Source organism: Meriones unguiculatus, chromosome 2 (genome assembly GCF_030254825.1).
Source record: "Meriones unguiculatus strain TT.TT164.6M chromosome 2, Bangor_MerUng_6.1, whole genome shotgun sequence".
Taxonomy (NCBI): domain Eukaryota; kingdom Metazoa; phylum Chordata; class Mammalia; order Rodentia; family Muridae; genus Meriones; species Meriones unguiculatus.
Window position 1 is genome coordinate 63783846 of NC_083350.1, and position 20831 is coordinate 63804676.

The following is a 20831-nucleotide window of genomic DNA, read 5'->3' on the forward strand; positions in this document are numbered from 1 at the left end:
GTAAAGTACCTTGTATAATTTTGAAAACTAGGTTCTAGTTTCTATATGTAGACATCATTTCAAGGAAAACCTTTCTCCCTCCCTTTTCTATGGAGGGTTATCAGTTCTGTAAAAGCCCACCAGTCGGATGAGGAAGGCAGATAATGGAAGGCAAAACCACGGCTTGGAAATTGGCTCTTTGTGTCCTGCTCATATTCCATATTGCATTTGAATGGGAGCAAGAGGTGAAATTTTGAATGATGCTTGACTCTGCTCCTAACTAAAAACAGGGACCGATTTGACACCAAGGTTTAAGATGTAGTAGTTTTCAAATTAATCCTTGATGCAAATCCAAAGAACGATTCCTGAAAATGAACACAAACCCAATTTTGATTCCTGACTATTAAGCACGGTGTACCTATGACCTCTTTTATACAATGTATGTGTTAAGCCTCTGCAAAGGATCTGGGATGGGGTGTACCATATACAGGGCACCGACACCTTCAGCCATTCACTCTACCGTCTTCTGAAAATGTACTTAGGACTGTGTTGACAGCAAACACCTACAGACACTAGCATCTAGGGACATACTTGACGTCAACAGAAGCAAGACAGTCTCCTTGTGGTATCAAGTTTCTGCGACTTCTGAAGCACAGGACTGTTTTCTCCTGTTGCAATTACAAAACTGAAAGTGGGGTTCACATCTCTTCCCCAGACTGAGACTGTGTTAGGTAACTGTTAGGAAAGAAGAAGTGAATGTGCAATGTTCAAAAATTTGAAAAGTTCCTATAGGCATGTCTACAGATATTTGTTTTATATTTGATACCCAGACAGCGTTTTCCCAGAGTGTTTTCACATCCACTAGTGTTTAAAACTCCCACAGTAATCTTGTGAGTCACAGGCTACTGGAGGGTTTGAAATGAATGAGCAGGAGGTTAGTTAACTTTCTCAGTATCTCAGAAGCGGTGAGTTAGAGCAGGGGCCCCTGTAATTTAGGCCCATCTGCTGTAATATTTCTAAGAAAATGACTGAGGCTTTATTTTGCAAACTCAATGTTAAGATACTTGGTTTTGGACCTATCCATAATAGTTGGAACTGGGGATATATCAGAAACTCTGAAGGATAGTGTTACCATAACTGCAGCCCAGCTGCTTCCACTCTTAAGGAATTCTTTACGAGTGCTCAGTTTATAGCTCTTTCAGTAAATCTTAAGGGCACACAATGAAGAAAGAGGGTAGGATAACTCTGATTCAAGTTTTGTAAAAAACACAATTTATTGCTTGTGATACCATAATCATATTATATTACAGGCACTATTTTTTTTTAATTCATGTTCTCTCCTCAAGGGGAAGACTTTCATGCATTACCTATAACAAGAAACAGTATATATATGTAGGGATTATAGATACCAGCATAATAAAACACTACATCGAACCACAGAGATTTGTGATAAAGCAAGTAGAGGTTATTAAATCAAGCACAATTTGTTGTACTGGGTATTTTGAGTCTGATTTTTACAGAGAATATTCTGAAGGGGAAAGGCTCATAAAACAGAATTTAGAAGTAGATGCCAATCTAAAACCTCTAAATTCTCTCCTTAGATCATGTTATACCATGAGAACTTGAGTTGGAGGGAATTGCTCATTTTCTCATAGAAACACTTCAATGGGGCTGGATCTTAAGGGGTTCTGTGTTTAGTGTTGGCTAAAGATCAGCATAAGCCATGACCAATCTATGACTGCATTTTTCTATTGTATTGTTCAATAATTTTCTATAAAGCTCTGAATGAAGGATTGCTTTAGTACTTAATGCTGAAGACAGTCTGAACTCCAAGAAGTGGTATTTCTATGCTGATAAAACCCTGCACTGAATTTTCCTCTTTTGTTGCTAAGGATTCACAATATCACCCTTGTCCCCTTAGGGGACACAGTCCCATTTTCTCTTCCTTAGTTCCATGTACTTCTATTTCAGCTTTATGGTGTTGCTGATTATATGTTGTGGTGTAAGTGACCTTGGTCTCAGATCAGTTTAAAGAAAAGTTTGAGTAGAAACCAAGTAGATAAGAGTAAGTGAGTGTGTTACCCACATTTGGGTGGCACTGACAGACAACTTCTATCAGAGCTGCGGTCCCCATTGTCATCACCTTTCAAAGTGCAGGGGTGCGAGGAGCTCCACAGGAAAGGGGTAGAAAGGGAGGTGACAAAGATCTACCCAAAGGGCACTCCCACAGCCTGGCTTTGTGAATCCACAGCGCCTTCCAGAATATATTGCTTGGGAAATGGAGAGAGGACGTCCCAGGGGAAATGAATGTTAAAGCAAGACAATTACTTGCCCTCTCTATCCAGTGGGAGGGAGAAGCTTAGATTAGGGCATCATTTTCTGTTTCTATCGATATGCAAAATAAAAGGTAGGGAAGAGCCTGTTTGCAAAGAGGTATCAAGGGATAGGCATTTGTCCTGCCATGATCTAAGTCCAGCGGCCACAGCCCAGGGATGCAGGGACGGACAATGATAGAGGCTACCGATACAGTGCATCTTTAATACAAGGGAGTCATCCCTGGGGAAAATTTGGCGTCAGCTCAATAAAGTAATTTCTTCATAATATACAAAATAATGTCGCACATTGTCTTTATTGTCTGAATTACAGATTGGTTTAACATGTTTCTTTCCTTTTCTTCTTATTTATTTATTTATTTTTTACAAACCTTGGGAATGAAGAGTTAAGGATTTCCAGTGTTTTGCAAACATTCTTTGTTATACACAAACACACAGAATGAATAATAGAAAAGAGCATACAGAAGAATTAACAGATCTGTTAAAAGCGGACAGGTTGAATTTCTAATTAACCATGGATATAACGTTAAATCTTTAAATAATGTAACTGGGATATATCATCAAACACTTTGGTACATGCACAGAGTATTCAGGCTGCTCTTCTTTTGCTCTAGTTTACTTTCTCTCAGTGTGCTACCCCTTCTGCCTGCTTCTAAACCTGACCACAAGGTCAAACACAGGGCTTCAGGGTAGGACACCGTGAAATAGTCATGATGCCCTTGTCTCCAGAAAAACACATGTGGCATGAGCTTATGGAATCACAGAGCAGAAAGGTCCTCAGTGAGAATGGAAGGGAAGAAAGTTGCCTAGTCTTCATAGAATCTTGTTAACCGACAGCTTTGGAGGAAAACTAAAGAGATGTGAGGAGGACAGTTAGCTACCAAGCATTGTCTTAACAGGACTGAATACACTTATGGGTACAGGATGGAGGGCATGGACGCATAGATAATGTGATGGAGAGGGATCCATTACCTGATTCTTATGAGAAGGATTTCTACGCCTTTTCAGAGAAGTGGAAGGCGGACTGAGTGTTCACAGTGTGGAGGTTTGCTCTTGGGGGCTGCAGCTTGGGAGACGACATTGACCTTTGTGTAGCTCTAATGACTGACCTTCTCTTAAGAGAGGGGTCCTGTCAATAACCTCAGAGAGCTTAACGTGGATTTGAAACTTAACGCCCTCGGGGATCTAAGACTTTCCCAACAAATCACATGTTGTTCTCCCTCCTAACCATGAAACAGGTCTTCGTTTATTGCCGACAGCGGTGATAGTTATAACAGAATGCTGAATTTTATAATCTCAATTCAAGCATTACGTTGAAATGGAAGCAAATTAGTATGATTTATTTTTTTTTTCTTTCCAAACGGAAGCACGAACAGACATTAGAGGCCAAAGCAATGAGAACACCAGCAGGACGGCAGCCCTCCACTGTTAGTTAAGACCTGCAGTAGGGGACATAACTTACTCCCTGCTTCAATTCTTCTTCCTACAGAAAGATTGAATCAATAACAATTAGATTACCCAAGATTCCAACCAGAGCATGTATACAGTGAAGGAAGGCAGGAGAGGGGAGGCATTACCATGGCTTTGAACACCTCTCCTGGCCTCCGCCACCCCTGTCACTTTAGTTCCAAGCCTATTTAGGTATTTGAGACAACAGACCCATTCCTTTCCTCCATGTGTCTGATCTGTCTGTCTATCGTTGAACTTGTGTCTCGATACAAAGTCTGTATTCAGGTGGACAGGCCTGCTGCCATGAGGCTGCTGGCCAGTAGATGGTTATCTCATCACTACAGTGGAAGAAGCATGGGAACACCAGCAGAGAGATTATTCAAAATTTCCTGCCATTCAGGGAAGGGCAAGATGGGCTCAGATTTTTTTCATCTGACATATTTTCAAAGGGAAGCAGAAAAGAGATTTTTCTGTTGCATCAAATGAGACAATAGGCTAGAAACAGCAGCAGGTTTCCAATGATCTAGTCTTAGCATAGGCAGAACCAATACCAACCAACAAAACCCCAGGTTCTATACTTCATATGTCTAACACACTGGAAAGTACATCTGGTTGATTAAAAAAAAAGTATTTCCCAAATCAATTATGAAAGAAGGGACTGACGGCCAAAAATTTTGGCTAAGTTATAAAATGGAGCAACTCCCCCCCCAAAAAAAACCAAAAACCAAAAAAATACAAAGGGAAGAAATGCTGCAAATGCAGTGTCTGCCACAGAAAGCATCACAAAAAAAATGTCTTTAGAAAGGTTAAACAAAGAAAGAGAAAGGAAGGAAAGATGGGAGTGAAAAAGAAAAGAGAAGGAGAAAGTAAAGAAAAAAAGAAAAAAATAAAGAAACCACAAATGCTGGTGTTGGTGAGGCATGGGAAATGGACAGACTGAAAGCAAGTCTCAAATTCCTGTCTCACAGGGAACGCATAGGGACGTTTCCTCTGTGGGCATCCTACCAGGAATCCCAGTTGCTGTCTTTGGCACTTGGCACTTCCTGTTTATATTGGTTCCCACTTGTTTCCCTCAGAACAGGTGACCATGGAACACTGACAGTGCTACTGGCTGGAGTGGCCATGTGGCCATCTGCTGTTAGCTTGCAAATTAATTACTATACCAGTAACAGAAATGAGGGCCCATGAAAGGAGATGGCTGCTTCCAGTGAAATAACACGGCACTCAACAGGACTTCTACCGTTTAATACTTTTCCCTCAGAGGAGAGAGGAAAGATCCCACTTACAATTTGCACTTGAGACCCAGGGAGGTCATGTTACTTGTTGGAGCCACACAAATGCAATAAAATATTTACTATTATTGTCAAGATGTGTTAGTCACCATTTCTTAATTTCCAGAATTAGACATTAGTCTGCGTTTAATGTAGTCAGAATTGCTAAAGTGGATCAAAAGCATTTATAAATAAACCCAGCTTTATAATTTTCAAGGACATAAGGAGACTGCAAATGAGCAAAGGGTTTGCCCTATGGTCCTTGGCAGCCGAGTTTCAGAAAGTGAGAGCAAGCTGCCACTGATCAGGTGATACTGTTTCACAGGCCTAAGAAATAGTTCCAGATTTGAGTTTGCAGTATTTTGGGAGGAAATCGCATGTAGTAATTGAAAGAGCAAGTTATGTGCCAACAATTTTAAAATGCCACAATGGTAGGTCGGAAATATTGACTTGGAATGCCTTACCTTCAGTAACTTCATGAGACCTTCCAACTGGACCATCAGCTCTCTCCTGCTCTCCTGAAGAGCAGACATCCTCTGTTCTAGCTCGTCCTTGCGCTGTCTAAAAGAAAGACACTCATCAGAAAAATCACTCGAGTCAAGCTAATTCCACTGTCTGATTTTGTGGGTATGGAGTGGGCTGTCTCTAAGAGGGTATGTCTAGGCTTTGATATTGTTACCATTTGACAACTGTCTTCAAATGGGTAAATGATTGCAGTATGAGGGGTACTGTTATTTGATAGAAGCCACACTAAATTTAAGCAGGATAGAAATCCCTTTTGGCATTTTCACTCTTTGCTTGTGATCTAGCTAGCTTTGGTCTGTCCTATTGGCTTCAGAAATCAAACAAAAACCTAAAGTCACTGAAGAGGGCCAGCCCTACATATCCTCAAAATCCAAAGCAATCACTATAAATACACATAAAATTTGCCATGACCTTTGGAAATCTGGTGTAGGGATGCAATTTAACATCTGTTCTAGTATGTGTGCAATTGGTACCCTTCTGAGGTGAAATGGTAATGATCATACTGGTTATACATTCTGAAGCATTTCATTTGGCCATGGTTTCATGAAGTGAAGTCAGGATAACTGAGTTCCGCATACTTGCTCTATAACTGAAAGTGATGAATAAAAATTGTGTTTGTTTTACATAACTTCTATTAAACTGTCAGCAGGATAGAAACCAATCTGCACTCTATCATTTATGTTGACATGAAGAGGCTTGGAAAAAAAATCCTTAAAAGGAGAAAAAAAAAAACAGCAGGAAAAGAAGTATTAGCTTGGGTTGCAGGCCTGTAATCTCAGGTATCTTGGACATTGAGACAAGAGGATCATAAGTTCAAGGCCTCCTGGGGTATAGCATGGGTCCATGACCAACCTGGAGGAGCTAGCAAGGCCCTGACTCAAGACAAGTGTAAAAAATGGGCTCAGTGGTAAGGCACTTGCCTAATGAACTCAAGGTTTTATGCTCAGTCCCTAGGACTGCAAAGACAAAATAAAGCATGAGGCTGGAGGGTTGGGTTATTAATTACAAGCGCTTGTTGCACCTCCAGAGGCCCTGGGATTGATTCCCAGCACCCACACAGTGGCTCAACATCACATGAAATCCAGTTCCGGGGGATCCAATACCCACTTCTCACCTCTGCAGGCACTGTAAGCACGTAACACACATACAGAAACGCAGGCAAACACCGGCATGTGCAAAATAAATTAAAGCTAAATAAAAAATTAACAAATATGAACACACGAAACAGAAATATAAAGCAACAAACGAATGCTTTATGTTTGTGACATCTATGCGTGTTTTCCATACTGACACCAGCTTCATCATTTCATAATAATTAGTGAATGAATTATATATATATAATACACATATATATATATATTTTTTTTTTCTTGTTTCCAAAGGGGTCTTTTGCTTGAGTTGAAATATCAGAGCTTACATTTCAAAAATGCCTGGATTCTTTAGTGACATGCATCAATGTGCGCATGCACGTCTCAATGGCACAGACACCACACTGAGTACGCTTAGAGAGTCTGGTCTGCGAGATAAAAAACTGACAGTATAAGGGAGATCACTATGGCTTAGGCTGTGGCTTATTCAGCTAAAAGATAATTATTCACAGGGGACAGGTGAGGAGCATAAATGAAAACTTTTAAATATGTTTTTACACAGACATATTTTTATAATTACTCAAAAGTGTAAAACTTGCAAACATATCATCCTTTGCTGCACACAGATAATAGCACATGCATATATTCTTTTCCTTTTTAGATATTTTACTTTATTTCATTTTAAGTGTATGGGTGCCTTGCCTGCACATATGTCTGTGTACCATGTCTATGCTTGGGGCCTCAGAGCCAGAATTGGCCATCAGATCCTCCTGGAATTGCACTTACAGATGGATGTGAGCCATGATGTGGGTGCTGGGAATTGAACCCCTGTCCTCTGGATGAGGGTCAGTGCTCTTAGCTGCTGAGTTACCTCTCCAGCCTGGTTTTTTTTTTTTTTTTAAGGTTTATGGCAGCTTATTTTGCTTGCTGCCTCCTTGGGCAGAAGCTTTTTAATTTTGTAGTCCCATCTCATTCCAAAGTATCCTTCAGTGATAAACACCTTGAATGTTTTTCTTTGGCCGTATAGGCACACAGTAGTCTCTGGACATTCACAGTAAGAGTTGGAACAAGAATCGATAATATTTCTGATTTACCCTTAATTTTTACCTCATGCTGTCTCTATAATTTTCAGTCACAGAGCCCATTGAGAAGGTCAGTGAAGAATTCTACTATTGTAGGTAAGAAATCTAAGGGAGGCATTTGAAACCTTAGAAACAGTGAACTCAGATTAACTTAGCATTAGCCAACGTAAATCCATGTTATTGTACATTCGTATTAAATAGTAATATTAAACACATGGTATTACATTCTGTTAAAGTAATTTAATAATTCCCGTGTTCAGTCTTCTCTCCAACTGCTGAGAGCAACAGTTGTCAAATGACAGCACGGGTACAAGTCTGTGACGCAGCCTCCATATGCAAGGTGTCAGTCAACATGAAGTAAATAATGATTTTATTTCCTTCTTCTAAGTGTGTGGATCTCTAAATTAATGCATTTTATTCTGAAATTCTGTGAGATTTTTTTCCTAATTTAGTGCGTACGTGTTAGAATCTATTTTCTTTTATGATAGTGTTAGGCCAATAATTCAACATCTTAATATGAATAACATATGATAGAATAACATATATCTACAGTAACTTCCTGAATTTGAGGTTGGACCATGGTTATAAAAATGTTATTCTTAGGAAGCATGTGCATACATACTTAGTGGTCTAGGGTCATGATGTATACCACAGTTTCCATGTTTATAAAGGGAGTAAACAATAGACCTTTTCTCCTAGGTTTGCTATTGTGCTCAGTGCTTCAGCATATACGCTGCTTAGCACCCAGTGAATGTCAGATGATGAGCACGCGGGAAGTGCCTGTTTCTAACTACATCTGCTTTGCAAATGTGGCTTTCAGTCTCCTTGTGGCTTAAGTCAAAAGGAAAACACAATCATTTAGGAAGGCCATAATGATTTTAAGATAAAAATAAAGTTGAGTATTCATTAAAGCAAGTCCGCAACTCCTTGTTTTCTCAAGAAAAGATTCTGAGAGAGTGGAGTAGGAAAGACACAGTAAGGACTCCCATGGATGCTGCTCTTTCCTGCCAACTGTGGCCGAAGTAACTTTGAGCTCGTTGTCTTAGAGTCTTCCTGAAAGTGTCAAACAACAAAAGACTAAAGCACAGAACTCCCAGGTTTTCTTGGTTTAAATCTGAGTGTCAGTTTATCTGTGCAATCTCTGAATCCTGGAAATGCATAGCACAGAGCAAGAAGGGGTAAGACATATGTGGCAAGTGACACAGATAACTAGAGAAACAGCCCCAGGAGAGGACAGTTCTTCCTTCAGGAAAGAGAACTATAGAGGAGAAAGAGGCAGCTGACCCGGGGCATCTGGACACCAGCTGACAGGGAATGCCAGTAAGAAAGACATTATTGGTGATTCCAGACTCCTTAGGAAGGAAGGCTTTGTGCTCAGCTGAAGTAATGGTGGTTAGGACTGTCTCTTATCCATGATGGTTCCTTCAGAGATGGGGAAATATCAATAGAAACAAAATTCTCAGTGACTCAGGCTCATCCTGCTATCTTCTTAGTCCATCCTCCACATGGAACAGAACACTTCAAGAAGCAAAAGCTCTCCAGGAGGACCACTTATGCTTATGAAAATTCCTTCCCCAAATCCCTCCTAGAGAGAATATGACAATCAGTCAGAGAGAGGTAAACGGCATTTCAGGTAGGCACAAATTGCAACTCTGATCCTGGCAGACCAATGACCATTCTACATCCACATTGGCTTAATCAGTTACATGTCTTTGAACATTAGATTTAACTTTGAACTTTAAATTGTGGAGGCTCCTCATGGCACAGTTTGTCAAAAGAGCTGTCAAACAGTCATTTGCTTCTAAAATGTATTCGATGAAGATTATAAGAATGGGGGGGGCTTCAGAGACTGATGCATCAACCAGGGACCATGCATGGAGAGGATCTAAACCCCCTGTTCAAAGGAAGCCTATAGGCTGCTCAGTGTCCAAGTGGGCTCCCTAGTAAGGGGAACAGGGGCTGTCTCTGACATGAACTCAGTGGCTGGTTGTTTGATCGCCTTCCTCTGTGCCAGGCCACAGAGGAAGATAATGCAGCCAGCCTTGATGAGAACTGATAATCGAGGGTCAGATAGAAGGGGAGGAAGTCCTCCCCTATCAGGAGGGCATATGGGCAGAAGAGGGAGGGTGGGTAGGAATGGGAGGAGATGAGGGAGGGGGCTACAGAGGTGATACAAAGTGAATAAATTGTAATAAATAAATATATAAATAAAATTAAATTAAAAAATCACTATCCTCTTTCTCTTCTACTCGTTTGCTTCTCTTCTAGGAAATGGTGTAGAAGAGTGTGCAAGAACTTGTAGTGGTCTCACTGGAGCCAGAACCTGTCTGGAAGGAATTCTTTGGAAGAATTTCTAGTGCCACTAATTAAGCCATTATGCCGTTGCTAATTAAATTAATTAAACAATTAATTGTCTATTAATATTCAAGAGTATAAGGCAGTCACTCTACATTAAGCAACATCTGTAAGTGCTGCTACTCTCCTTTCTAGTCAAGCCTTTGATAGGTCTGCTGTAGGCAGAGCCACAGGAGAGGCAGGGCCTAGAGCCTGGGCCAGGTGGGCTCCAGAGCTCCTCTGGGCTTCTTGTGTCTGAAGAGCCTGTCTCGGATGGAACCCTGAGACGCATCCACAGAGGTATGCCACAGGGACTTTATAACAAGGGCATGAGGAACGTCTTGAGTTTAGTCTCTGTTTGGAGGAAGAAAAGAGATTTCATTCTGATGTGTTTCTGTGACACACCACCTGCACTCATCAAAACCATAGCTCACAGAGGTAGGGTAGACGTGGAGTAGACTCAGCATGTAAGCTGAAGAAGGAGAACATATAATTCCCCATTGTTAAAGCCTCCTTATGAAAGATCAATACGATCTTCCTCGAGAGAAGTTACTCCTCTGTTATTTGCTCCATAAATATACCTGAATTCTTGTCACATCCAGCACAGTGGGGCTGTCAGTTTCACGAGAGGAGCATACACTAAAAGCTGCACTTCGCAGCATAGAAGTCGTGGGAGCAGCTGCAGCGCTCATGCAAGGCAGAGCACTTTAGCTTTCCGCATGAGACGGGGGTGGTACCCAAGAGAGCAGTCGTGACCTTCCACTGACCCTTCCAACTCAAATACCCTAAAGTGATAGATTAGACAAAACCAGGCTCCTCATCCATGGAAGAAGACAGGTGTGACATCCGTTTTTAAGGGGGTGCTGGGGACCAGGCCACAGCCCTTACACGCACTAACAAGGTCACTTTCAACAAAATTTGAGAAAGGGTCCCATTATGTTAGCTAGGCTAGTCTTGAACTCAACATCCTCCTGTCTCAGCATCTTTATTGGCTGGGATTCCAAGCCTGTATGATAAAATATGACGTCTTGGAGACATGAGTTATAGAAAATCAGAATCTGCTTTGTGGCTTATATATAAATCTTTCGATTTAGAAAACCACGATGTTTATTTAGCTGCGTATGTGCTTGGTTTTATGTACACACATTTTGATAGCGCAAATGACTAACAACAGCCGATTGAAACATTTTCTTTTTTCAGGGAAGAGATTTTGTTTTTGATCTAAGAAATGCTTTGTGCTTTTCTCTGTGTCTAGTAAGAAGAAGAAGAAGAAGAAGAAGAAGAAGAAGAAGAAGAAGAAGAAGAAGAAGAAGAAGAAGAAGAAGACGAAGAAGAAGAAAGAATAGTCTTACAAAATTGCCAATGTCTCAGTGACTGTGTGTTTACGGAAAAACAAAGATCAGCAGGTGTGGTGGGTCAGATTTGTGTGCTGGCCAGCTGCTGTCAGATTGTGATGAAGAGCCCAAACACTGGGGCCGGGCTGTGTGGCTCAGAACACATGACACTTGTCACACGAGCACGAGAACCAGGTTTCGCACCCCCAAGCTCACACGAATGTCAGAGAAAGATGCTGCACCATTTGTAATCTCGATAGTCTTCAGGCAGAGGCAGGGGATCCTTGGAGCAAGCGAGCTAGGCCCACTAGCCACAGAGGGAGTTCTGGATGAGGGAAGGGTACTCCTTGAGTATATAAGGCTGGGAGTGATGGAAGATGATTGCTGACAGTTAACCTCCTGCCTTGACATGTGCACCTAGAGACACAAACCCATTGGCGCCTGCGTACACACCCTCCCACAAGACACATTGGAAGAACAGATCTCAAACCTGTTTGTTCCTTGGAGACAGTTAGGTCCTTTTTATTTTTACCTGAGGAGTCGGAGTTCTGCCAGCAAGGTGGGGTTCTGCTGAGCTTTCTCCGGTGTGGGCTGCGAAGCTTGCTCATGTTCTACCCGAAGCCTCTGGATCTCTTGTAAGATTTCTCTTGGGAGAGAGGGGGAAGGTCAGAACCACTGACACTATAAACAGTCCAGGCCAGCAGAACAGAGAGAAGGGGTCGTCTCTGGTTGAGAGCTCAGCTGGCCTTCCTCAGCTGGGGATGCCCTGCATTTTCGGCTGTCCCTGGTGTGATGGCTGAGGGGAGGGCCCACCCTGTCTTTAGCACCTCCAAACTATCTGACTGCTATCCCGAGGACCTGTCCTCTTTCCAGGAAGTCATGTGCTGTTGTGTCCAGCATTGGTGAGTGCCTTCATACCTCCCATTATTTATGCTCACACCCTGATACCCCCAAATACCCATAAATACCAAATGAGAGGTGCTTGGAGAGAGAGGAAAGCAGAAATGATGCTTATTTAACAACAACAACAACAACAAAAATATCCTTATTCTCTTACTGAGAAAAAAGTTTCTTGCTGAAATTATCAGAGAACTCTCAAAGTCATAACGTTTAATTTTTTTTTTAACTTTACATCTTCAGTTTTACCAACAAATCACCAAGAAGGCAGCCTTACAAGGAAAGGCTTTTAAAGGGGCTCATTGTAATCGAGTGTGACATAGAGTGCTGTTGGTGGAACCCCTGCCAGGCAATGAGATATGTCAGTCTTTACTGACGCTAAGTGACCCCGCATGTGGGTGAATATTAGGCTGGCCATCAGTGACATGCAACCGTGCAAGCCAAATTAGATGTAAGTATATTTGAAGCCATTAAGTAGGATTATTAGCTATATACTCCCGTGGGTTCTGGAAATCATTGAGAAAGGAGGGCAAACTTGCTGAGCAATTCGGGGGGTGGTGCAGCTTTATGTGTTTCAAAAATTTATATTAGACAATGCAGCCACTTCTGATGAGATCTGATAGACTAGGATCAGAAGGAAGGAGAGGAGGACCTCCCCTATCAGTGGACTTGGGGAGGGGCATGCGTGAAGAAGGGGGAGGGAAAGTGGGATTAGAAGGGGAGGAGGCAGGGGTTTATGAAGGGATGCAAAGTGAATAAAGCATAATTAATAAAAGTTAAAAAATATATATTAACACAAAATTGTCCATTTTATCGAGTAATAGAATAACACGATAACGCACATAATGGGTAATAATTAAATTACGATAATGAACAGTTCTTTTTCTTTTCGGGACTACGGGACTACTAGATGTCTCTAAGTCAGGTAATGGGAGCCAAAATATAGACAGTAAAGATCAACTGGGACACTCTGTAGCACAGCAGGGTGGTCGCAGTTTTGAAAAATTATTTGAGAATCAGGAGGCCAGTCTGCCTTTCCTGGGTATGGTGAGGAGTTTGGACTAGGTCAGTGACTTTCGGCCATTTTTCTTTTCTCCCTGGTGCTCTGGGGTGGAAATATTTCTTTAAAGGACTATTTCATGGAAACTCCTCTTCCACATAAAAGAGAGGAGGGGACCATTGTGGTTATAGAAAGACTAGGTCCATGTGTTATTAGCGATTTCTCTCCTTCTTCTGAGTTCCTAGGGTGCCAGAGATCTGAGCCCAAAAATGAGTGTGTGTGCAGGAGTGGGACTGAGGTGGGGCTGCTGGTTTAAGAAGGGTGAGTTCAGGATGGGCGAACTGCTCCTCAGGGAAGGGGCAGGGAATTCTGGGAATCACTCCTTTCTAAGGGCAGGATGAAGCTCTTTCCTCCCCTCCTCTTCCTCTCCTCCCCTCTTCTCTCCTCCTCTCCCTTCCTCTCCTTTCCTCTCTTTTTCTCCCCTCCACTCTCCCTTCCTCTCCTTCTCTCCCTTCCTCTTCTCTTCTCTCCTCCTCTCCTTCCCTCTCTCCCCTCCTTTCCCTTCCTCTCCCCTCCTTTTCTTTTTTTATTCCCTTCTGTCTTGTTCTTCTATCCCTTTCCTTGTCCCTCCCACCATTTTCCCCAGGTCTACAAGCATGTATTTATGAGTGCCCAATACAAAAACACCCAGCAGTAAAATGGTGTCTAGGCACAGCCCAGGCAGTTAAGACAGTCACAGCACTTCCTGCTGATTGCAGAACCAGGACAAGACTCAGATGAGGGCAGATTTAATTGGGGAGGCAGAGGATTGGGTCACAAACCGAAGTGCTCTGGAGAAGTGAAAAGGCAGGTGATTGGAGCCGCCTGGATGAAATACTGAAGGGTGAGTGGGCAAATACTTTGTTTCCCCCTCTGTCTGTAAAGGGTACAGGAGGGATCCTAAAGTGTGTGGAACTCAGGCCAGCTCTGACATGTTCTCTTGATGCTGCAGACACTGTTCCTGATCTTGACATTCTATTTCTCATTCTCACTTCCAACTCCCAATTTTCCTCTTCGTATCAGACAAATACGAGGAAGAAGTAAGCGAGTAAAAGAGGTTCATTAGTGAAGCTTAGCTATGTTAAGATTGTTATTGGGAAATCTGGAGTCCATAATGGAAAAGAGAGAGGACAACAAAAAACCTCTCAATTGGAATTTAAAAAAAATCTGCTACTAGTTATTCTTTTGCGTAATCATCTTCTGCACTAGTTATTTTAGTGCTATTTCTGGCATTATCTAGATACCACAGTACTTATTATTTCTCACCAGCATCTACTCAACCCTGTGAAAATAGAATCTGCATAAATTATCTGGTTATTCTATCAGAAACACAGGATTTTATCACATCCCTGACCACTGTTCTTCATCACTACAGCTTAAATTTCAATTTTTTGGCCTATGGACAGTCTTAGATATTGATACTGCTAGTCTACCCTTCATCTCAGCCCCTTGGATTTACTCTGGCAAGTATCTTCATCATCTTCTCCAGAGATGATTTTAATTTTTCTCTGTAATTCTTTCTTTTGTTTTCCATGGTCAAATTTTCATCTTGACATGTCCAATTAATGTAACCTTTTATGTTTACCCATGATCCCAGCCTGGACCACACAGATAATGCAAAGTATGTCACAATGGAGAAAAGAGGGGGGCAGGATATATGATTTTTAAGGTTAATTTGTATGACAGGTAATAACAGTCATCGTGGCCACCTTAAAGGATTATTGAGGACGAAATGGAAGAAGACCAGTGCATGTGCTCTGTACATACACAAGTTGCTGCTCCTCTGTTTTTAACAACCCAGAGCGAAGGTTAGTCTTCTTGCTTCTGTTACCTGGGGGCTTGGTTCACTGTTATTAATCATTACTTTGGATTTCTCTTTCAGACGACGGCTCCCTCCTGGCTGGCAGTTACAGCATGTCTCAGGGAAGAAGGGCTGGAGTCGGGGTATGTGTACGGTGATGTCTGTTGGGAACCCTGAATTAGCGAAAGGATTGCATGGCAAACTTCTCCTCTGGAGAGTGGCTTCAGTGTGACCACTGTTTCATCAGCCACAGGGCTCCCATAGCTGGGAAAGATAACTGTGTCCTCACCTCCCTTTCCTTTCCACTTAGACCCTTCATCTTCTTTATGAGCAACTCACTCACCGGTATGTTGACATTTGTTAATTCCAGACCAGCGCATTTTGAATATCACATATTATAAGTTTACTTTGCTACTGAACAGAAAAAAACACTCTTCTGAATTCCAATTTTAATATTTACTAAGGTTTCCTAAAGGAACTGACACTTTGGATATTTATAAATAAATTTAAAAAGGGAGCATTTTTCTTTTTCTTCCTTTTCAATTACTTTTTGGTGTCTGTAACAAGTGTTACATAAACCAGCATAGCAACTCATAAACTGGTAACTATCCTGAACAAAGTCTGACGTCGAGAGCTTTCCCCTCTCCTTTGCCTAATTCCTTACAGTGCCTCCTCTTTCGCCCTCCTTGGCTCTTGCTTCCTATCAGTTGGTGAATTAGAGGGACCCTGTAAGAGAGCTCTCCTTGGTGGATGAGGCCAGGACAGAGGAGTCATTTCGAAGTCATGAGGTCATAGTTTATACACTATGTCCACTCTGACTTGTGGTTTCCTGGAAGATGACAGCCAGGTCCTAGGACAAGTCAGCCGAAAGAATGTTAACTAGGAAACACACGAAAATGTGCTAAGTCTCTTAATTGTTATCTGTAGCATCTTAGGGAATGTTTGGATTTATCCAAAATGTACTCAAAACTTTAGGCTACAGTCTACAGACATGAAAAAATGACCAGTTTCCCCCTTTACGGCTATGGCACCAAATGTGCCATTAGCGTTAAGAGTGGGACCGAAGTGCTAAGACATATGTGTTCTTCCAAGGAGTGTAGACTTTCTAAGCCATTCCCACGGGGAGCTCACTCAGGACTTAGTTTGATCTCTTCCTCGGCTTCTTGTTACTATTATTATTTTTTTTTTTCATTCAAACACACTTATTCAGCATCTACAATTTTAGGCACATTCCTGAGCCCATGGAGGCTTTTGGCATGACCTCTGTTCTTAGAGAACTTCCATTTCATTCATGGAAGGTGGGGTTAAAATGAGACATAGAGGAATAAGTAGGATTGCTACAAACATCAAGGTCGCACACAAGCACACACACACACACACATATGCATACACAAACACACATATACACACTAACACGCACATACATGTCCGCACATTCTCACATGCACACACAAACACACACACACACACAAATCACACACATACACACAAGCACATGGACATGTACAAATCACACACTCACATGCAAACAAGCAAACACGTTGGTTGGGAGCTGGTGCTGGCGATGAAGTAGGCAGCGTTGGGGAGATGCTGTGGAGTCAGATTCCATGGCACTAATCTGGGCTGAGCAGAAATGAGGCCTGCTGATGCAGAGACAAGACGTTTGGGTGGAACAATGGGATGATAGTGAGGCTGCCTGACTGCTTCTTTAGCCTTAGAGGAGGACTTCCAGCCAGCTTCCTATCCATCCCCGGGCAACACATGCATTCCTCCGTGTGCCCGGGAATCCCCCTGAACTAGAGTGTGCTAAGGAAACTAGGAAAAAGGGAAATGAGAGCTGTCCAGAGGGATCTCATTAATCATGCCGATGTTTTTGAAACACACACACACACACACACACACACACACACACACACACACAAACACTACAGGCAACCCTTCCCCCTTTTATTACTACTAAGACTCCAGAAGCCATCTTCACTGACGTCACTCTCTTCAACAGGCACCTAAGGAAACCCCAAAGACTTAGGGTAAAAAACCCCTACCTGTTTTTGTTCTCGAGCTCCGCAATCAGCTGCCGTTGCTGCTTATTCGCATCAATGGTGAAGGAGATGTCTGGGGCGCTCCTCTGCTGCGCTGGCTGCTGTAACACATGCGGTTGACACTGTTTAACATTAAGAATGGGAGCTCACCTGTAAGATGAAGATCAGGGGCTGTGCAGACAGGGAAGAAGAAACTGTTCCATCGTGGGGGGCAAGAACAGAAAATTAAATTGCTACTCCTTTTAAGAATAAGCCATTCTACAGATCTCAAATACGCCCGCAACACAGAGGACAAATATCCCATTCTCAGGCTCTCAGCTATGGGAATGAGGTTGGGTAAAGGGGAGGTCTGTGGGGCTTCCAACTGGGAATATCCCACTACTGCAGATGTTTTGTTTTTTGTCCCTCATATTGCTAAAGCTGGGACTGCATTACCGAGACACCATAACTATAGCAACACAGACAGGGACAGTAAGGAAAAGCACCAATTTTCTTGTTAATTAGCACCAAGCATATCGATAACAACGGACCAGGGGCATTAGCCATTCAAGGGCCACGAAGGCCAGCAGGTGGATCCTTTCCTTCTACTTACGGGTGAGGAGGATTCTGCTGCCAGTCGTGCGGCGTACCTGGCGATCAGCCTGTGCTCTTCGTCAAGCCGGTTTGAACTCTCAAGCATGCTGCAGGGAACAAAGCACACAGGAGACTGTCAGGCCACAGAGAGACGGATAGATTCCTATCACCGCCACTATCATGGGCTTTCGCCTCTTCACTGCTAAACATTCTCAAGCTCCTCACATGTCTTTTAGATTAACAGTCTTCAACTTAGGTTCATAGCACGATTCCGTGTGTGGCTAGGGAGGTCAATAATACGCCCTTTACCAGTCAGCCCAGTCATCTTATTAAGAAAACGCCAATGAGAAGTGATGTGACTTTTCTGGTGTTCGGACTATAAGAAGACTATCGCTTTAATTGAATTTGATTGCTTTTAATGTTTTTATTTCACTTCAAAAATAATATCATGTCAAAAAGCAACAACATTAGAAAATATGGGAGTAGGGAGGACAGAGACCTTGCTGTATTGCTGTTGGTCCAGTGACTCCTGCCTGCTGGCACCCACATCCTTAGGTAATCTCCTCCCTTTCCTGTGGTCGGCACTTATTGACCGCCATTTAGTGACCATAATATGGCAGAGGGATGGAAAGTCACTTTTTTTTTTTTGAGACAGAGTTTCTCTAGGTAGCTTTGGTTATCCTGGATGTGCTCCATAGACCAGGCTGGCCTTGAACGCACAGAAATACGCCTGCCTCGGCCTCACTGAGTGGGAAAGTCACTTCTAACATGGATTTAAAAGGCTGTGGCTTCCACTTTGGGTGTTCTGTTCTCTTATGAGACTTGTCCTGAAGGAATCTGGATCCCATGTCATGAATCTGCCAGTATGAGGGCCCAAAGCAACCAGGAAGGCGGAGGACGAATCCCCACTGGTTGGTACTGCTGTTGATCCCAGAACAAGAGTGGACAGCTGGACCATCACCCCTCAAACATCCTTGAGTCAAAAGCTTCTTGCTAAGCCAAGCCCAGATTCTTCCATGAAGCGGTGAGATGATGTTTGGTGCTTTAATTCTAATCTCTAGAGTAAAGTCAACATCACAAGGGCTGGCTTATCTAGATTTTGGGTGATGCTAAGAAAAGTTCAGTGAGACATACCAATAACACTAATCTTGTTAACAGATCAGTCTTGGCTTGCTTTTTTTAATCCATGATTATGATGTGTATAAGCTTAGAAACTGGTTCTCATTACCAAGTATATTTATATAATTCTTCGCTGGCCCTTCCACTTTCATTCTTAAAATAAAAATAGGAAGGAGCAGAGAGATTGTTTAGCGGTTAAGAGCACTGGATACTCTTCCGGAGGTCTCAGATTAAATTCTTAGCACCCACATCACATCCATAACCATCTGTAATTCCAGTCCCAGGAGATTTGCCTCCCTCATCTGGCCTCTGGAAACACACACACACGGCAAAACACTCATATACACAAAATAAATACAAATTAAATAAAAATGATATTCATGATTGCTCATGGAAACACACACTCCTATGCTAGCATCACTAAAAGTTTTCAATTGTGAAGTCTCAGATTCATAAAGCAAGACACAATTATTCTGCATGTTTACACATATGTATAAGTTCTACATGTAAAGGTAACATGCAACATGGCCTCTGAAACCTCATTGTCAAGTGAGAAGATGGGTGGATCTCTTCATGTTTACTAAGCCAGGAGCTCCTCCCTGTTTTGTTGAACTTGTCATTCTAACAATTTTCCCCAGGCACTTGGATCATCCCCCATGTCTGTTACCTCTGTCCTTATCTACCTCCCTCACCCCTGCTAACCCTACCAGCTTTCCTCTTGAACAGTTCCGTTCTAGCCTTAGCCCTTCTCTGTGGAATACAACAAGTAAACATTATGAACGTCCCAATCTACCAATTCATCTCTACACACAGAGAGAGTCTCTTCTTTTCGATCGTCCAGCTGAGGTGACAACAGATGCAATGAACATCGTTCGGCATGCTGCCCGGAACACATCAGGGGCTAAAACTTATTAGCAAATACATGATTTTGCCTCTTGATAACCTTGTGAGTCACATTCGAGACTCTTGTCTGTTTAAAAAGCTCAGCAACTATCTGAACCATCTAGAACACAGGGCGCCTCAAACTTTAAAGTCTAAACGTGATGCTCAGAGCCATGAAACTTTAGTTTCTGAATGCTCTAGTGGGGTTGGTGGGACTGGATGAGGTTTGAGGGAGTAACCTGAGGATTTGAACTCCTGATGAAGTTTCGGAAGATTATATTCCTGGTCTGAGAAGATCCCTTTCCAGAAAGATCGAGAAGATCCAGAAATTCAAATAAAACACCCTCATAAAAGAAACGAGGACCATGTCTAAACCATATAAAACATACATTTTGTGAGTATTCAACTGACACTCACATAAATGGTGGATACTTTACAGACATTTTTTTTTGAGAGAAGAACATTCTAGAATGCAGAACTCACATAATATTTAATATCAGACCCAACGTTGACTGAACATAAATTTTAACAGAGCATTCCAGATTTATTTGTGTAGAGCTGACGCTTGAAAGTAGATGTATATCTTTATAAAGCAATGCCTGCATTATGCAGGGCTTAAGATTGCCACATTTCTTAACATAACTTTAATATAAAGGGAGAATTACACCCACTGCCTTTGCTTTAGACAATGCCTAATCTATTAAGAGACCATTTAGTTTGATTTGAACATGTCTGTCATTTCTGGTTGATGGGTAAGAGAATAAGTGCACAATTTAATATGGGTTTGTGCAGGTTCAGGTACCCAGTACTCTGAGCTCGGGGGGGATCAGCCATTTGAGGGCTTGAAAGTGACTTTGTCATGAACACCTGTGAGTGCTTTGATAAATGTGTAATAAAAAACCTTGATAAAAGACTTTATGGTAAAAGTATTTTTTTTTATTATGAATGACCTGCAAGCAAATAAAGTATGAAGGTTATATAAAAAAAAAGCCTCCTGGCAATGTAAGCTACAAAGATATGAGATCCTGTCTCATAAGCGATAACTCATATCCCATGCCTTTCTTCCCACAACAAGGCTTGAAT

General features: G+C 42.1%; 1 protein-coding gene across 14 annotated transcripts in view; it reads right to left on the reverse strand.

The window, feature by feature from the left end:
- Dtna (dystrobrevin alpha) overlaps nt 1–20831 on the reverse strand; it is a 358988-nt gene that overhangs the window by 22313 nt on the left and 315844 nt on the right. For 8 of the 14 annotated variants that reach the window (XM_060377620.1, XM_060377611.1, XM_060377610.1 and 5 more), the window contains 4 exons: nt 17767–17854; nt 17178–17275; nt 11928–12041; nt 5497–5593 (listed from right to left, as the gene is read on the reverse strand). In XM_060377620.1, the coding sequence (XP_060233603.1) occupies nt 5497–5593; nt 11928–12041; nt 17178–17275; nt 17767–17854 (397 nt within the window). Of the gene's footprint in view, nt 1–1221; nt 3163–3650; nt 3796–5496; nt 5594–11927; nt 12042–17177; nt 17276–17766; nt 17855–20831 lie in introns of those variants that run through there. The other 6 variants (XM_060377615.1, XM_060377617.1, XM_060377612.1 and 3 more) reach the window with 4 other exon arrangements.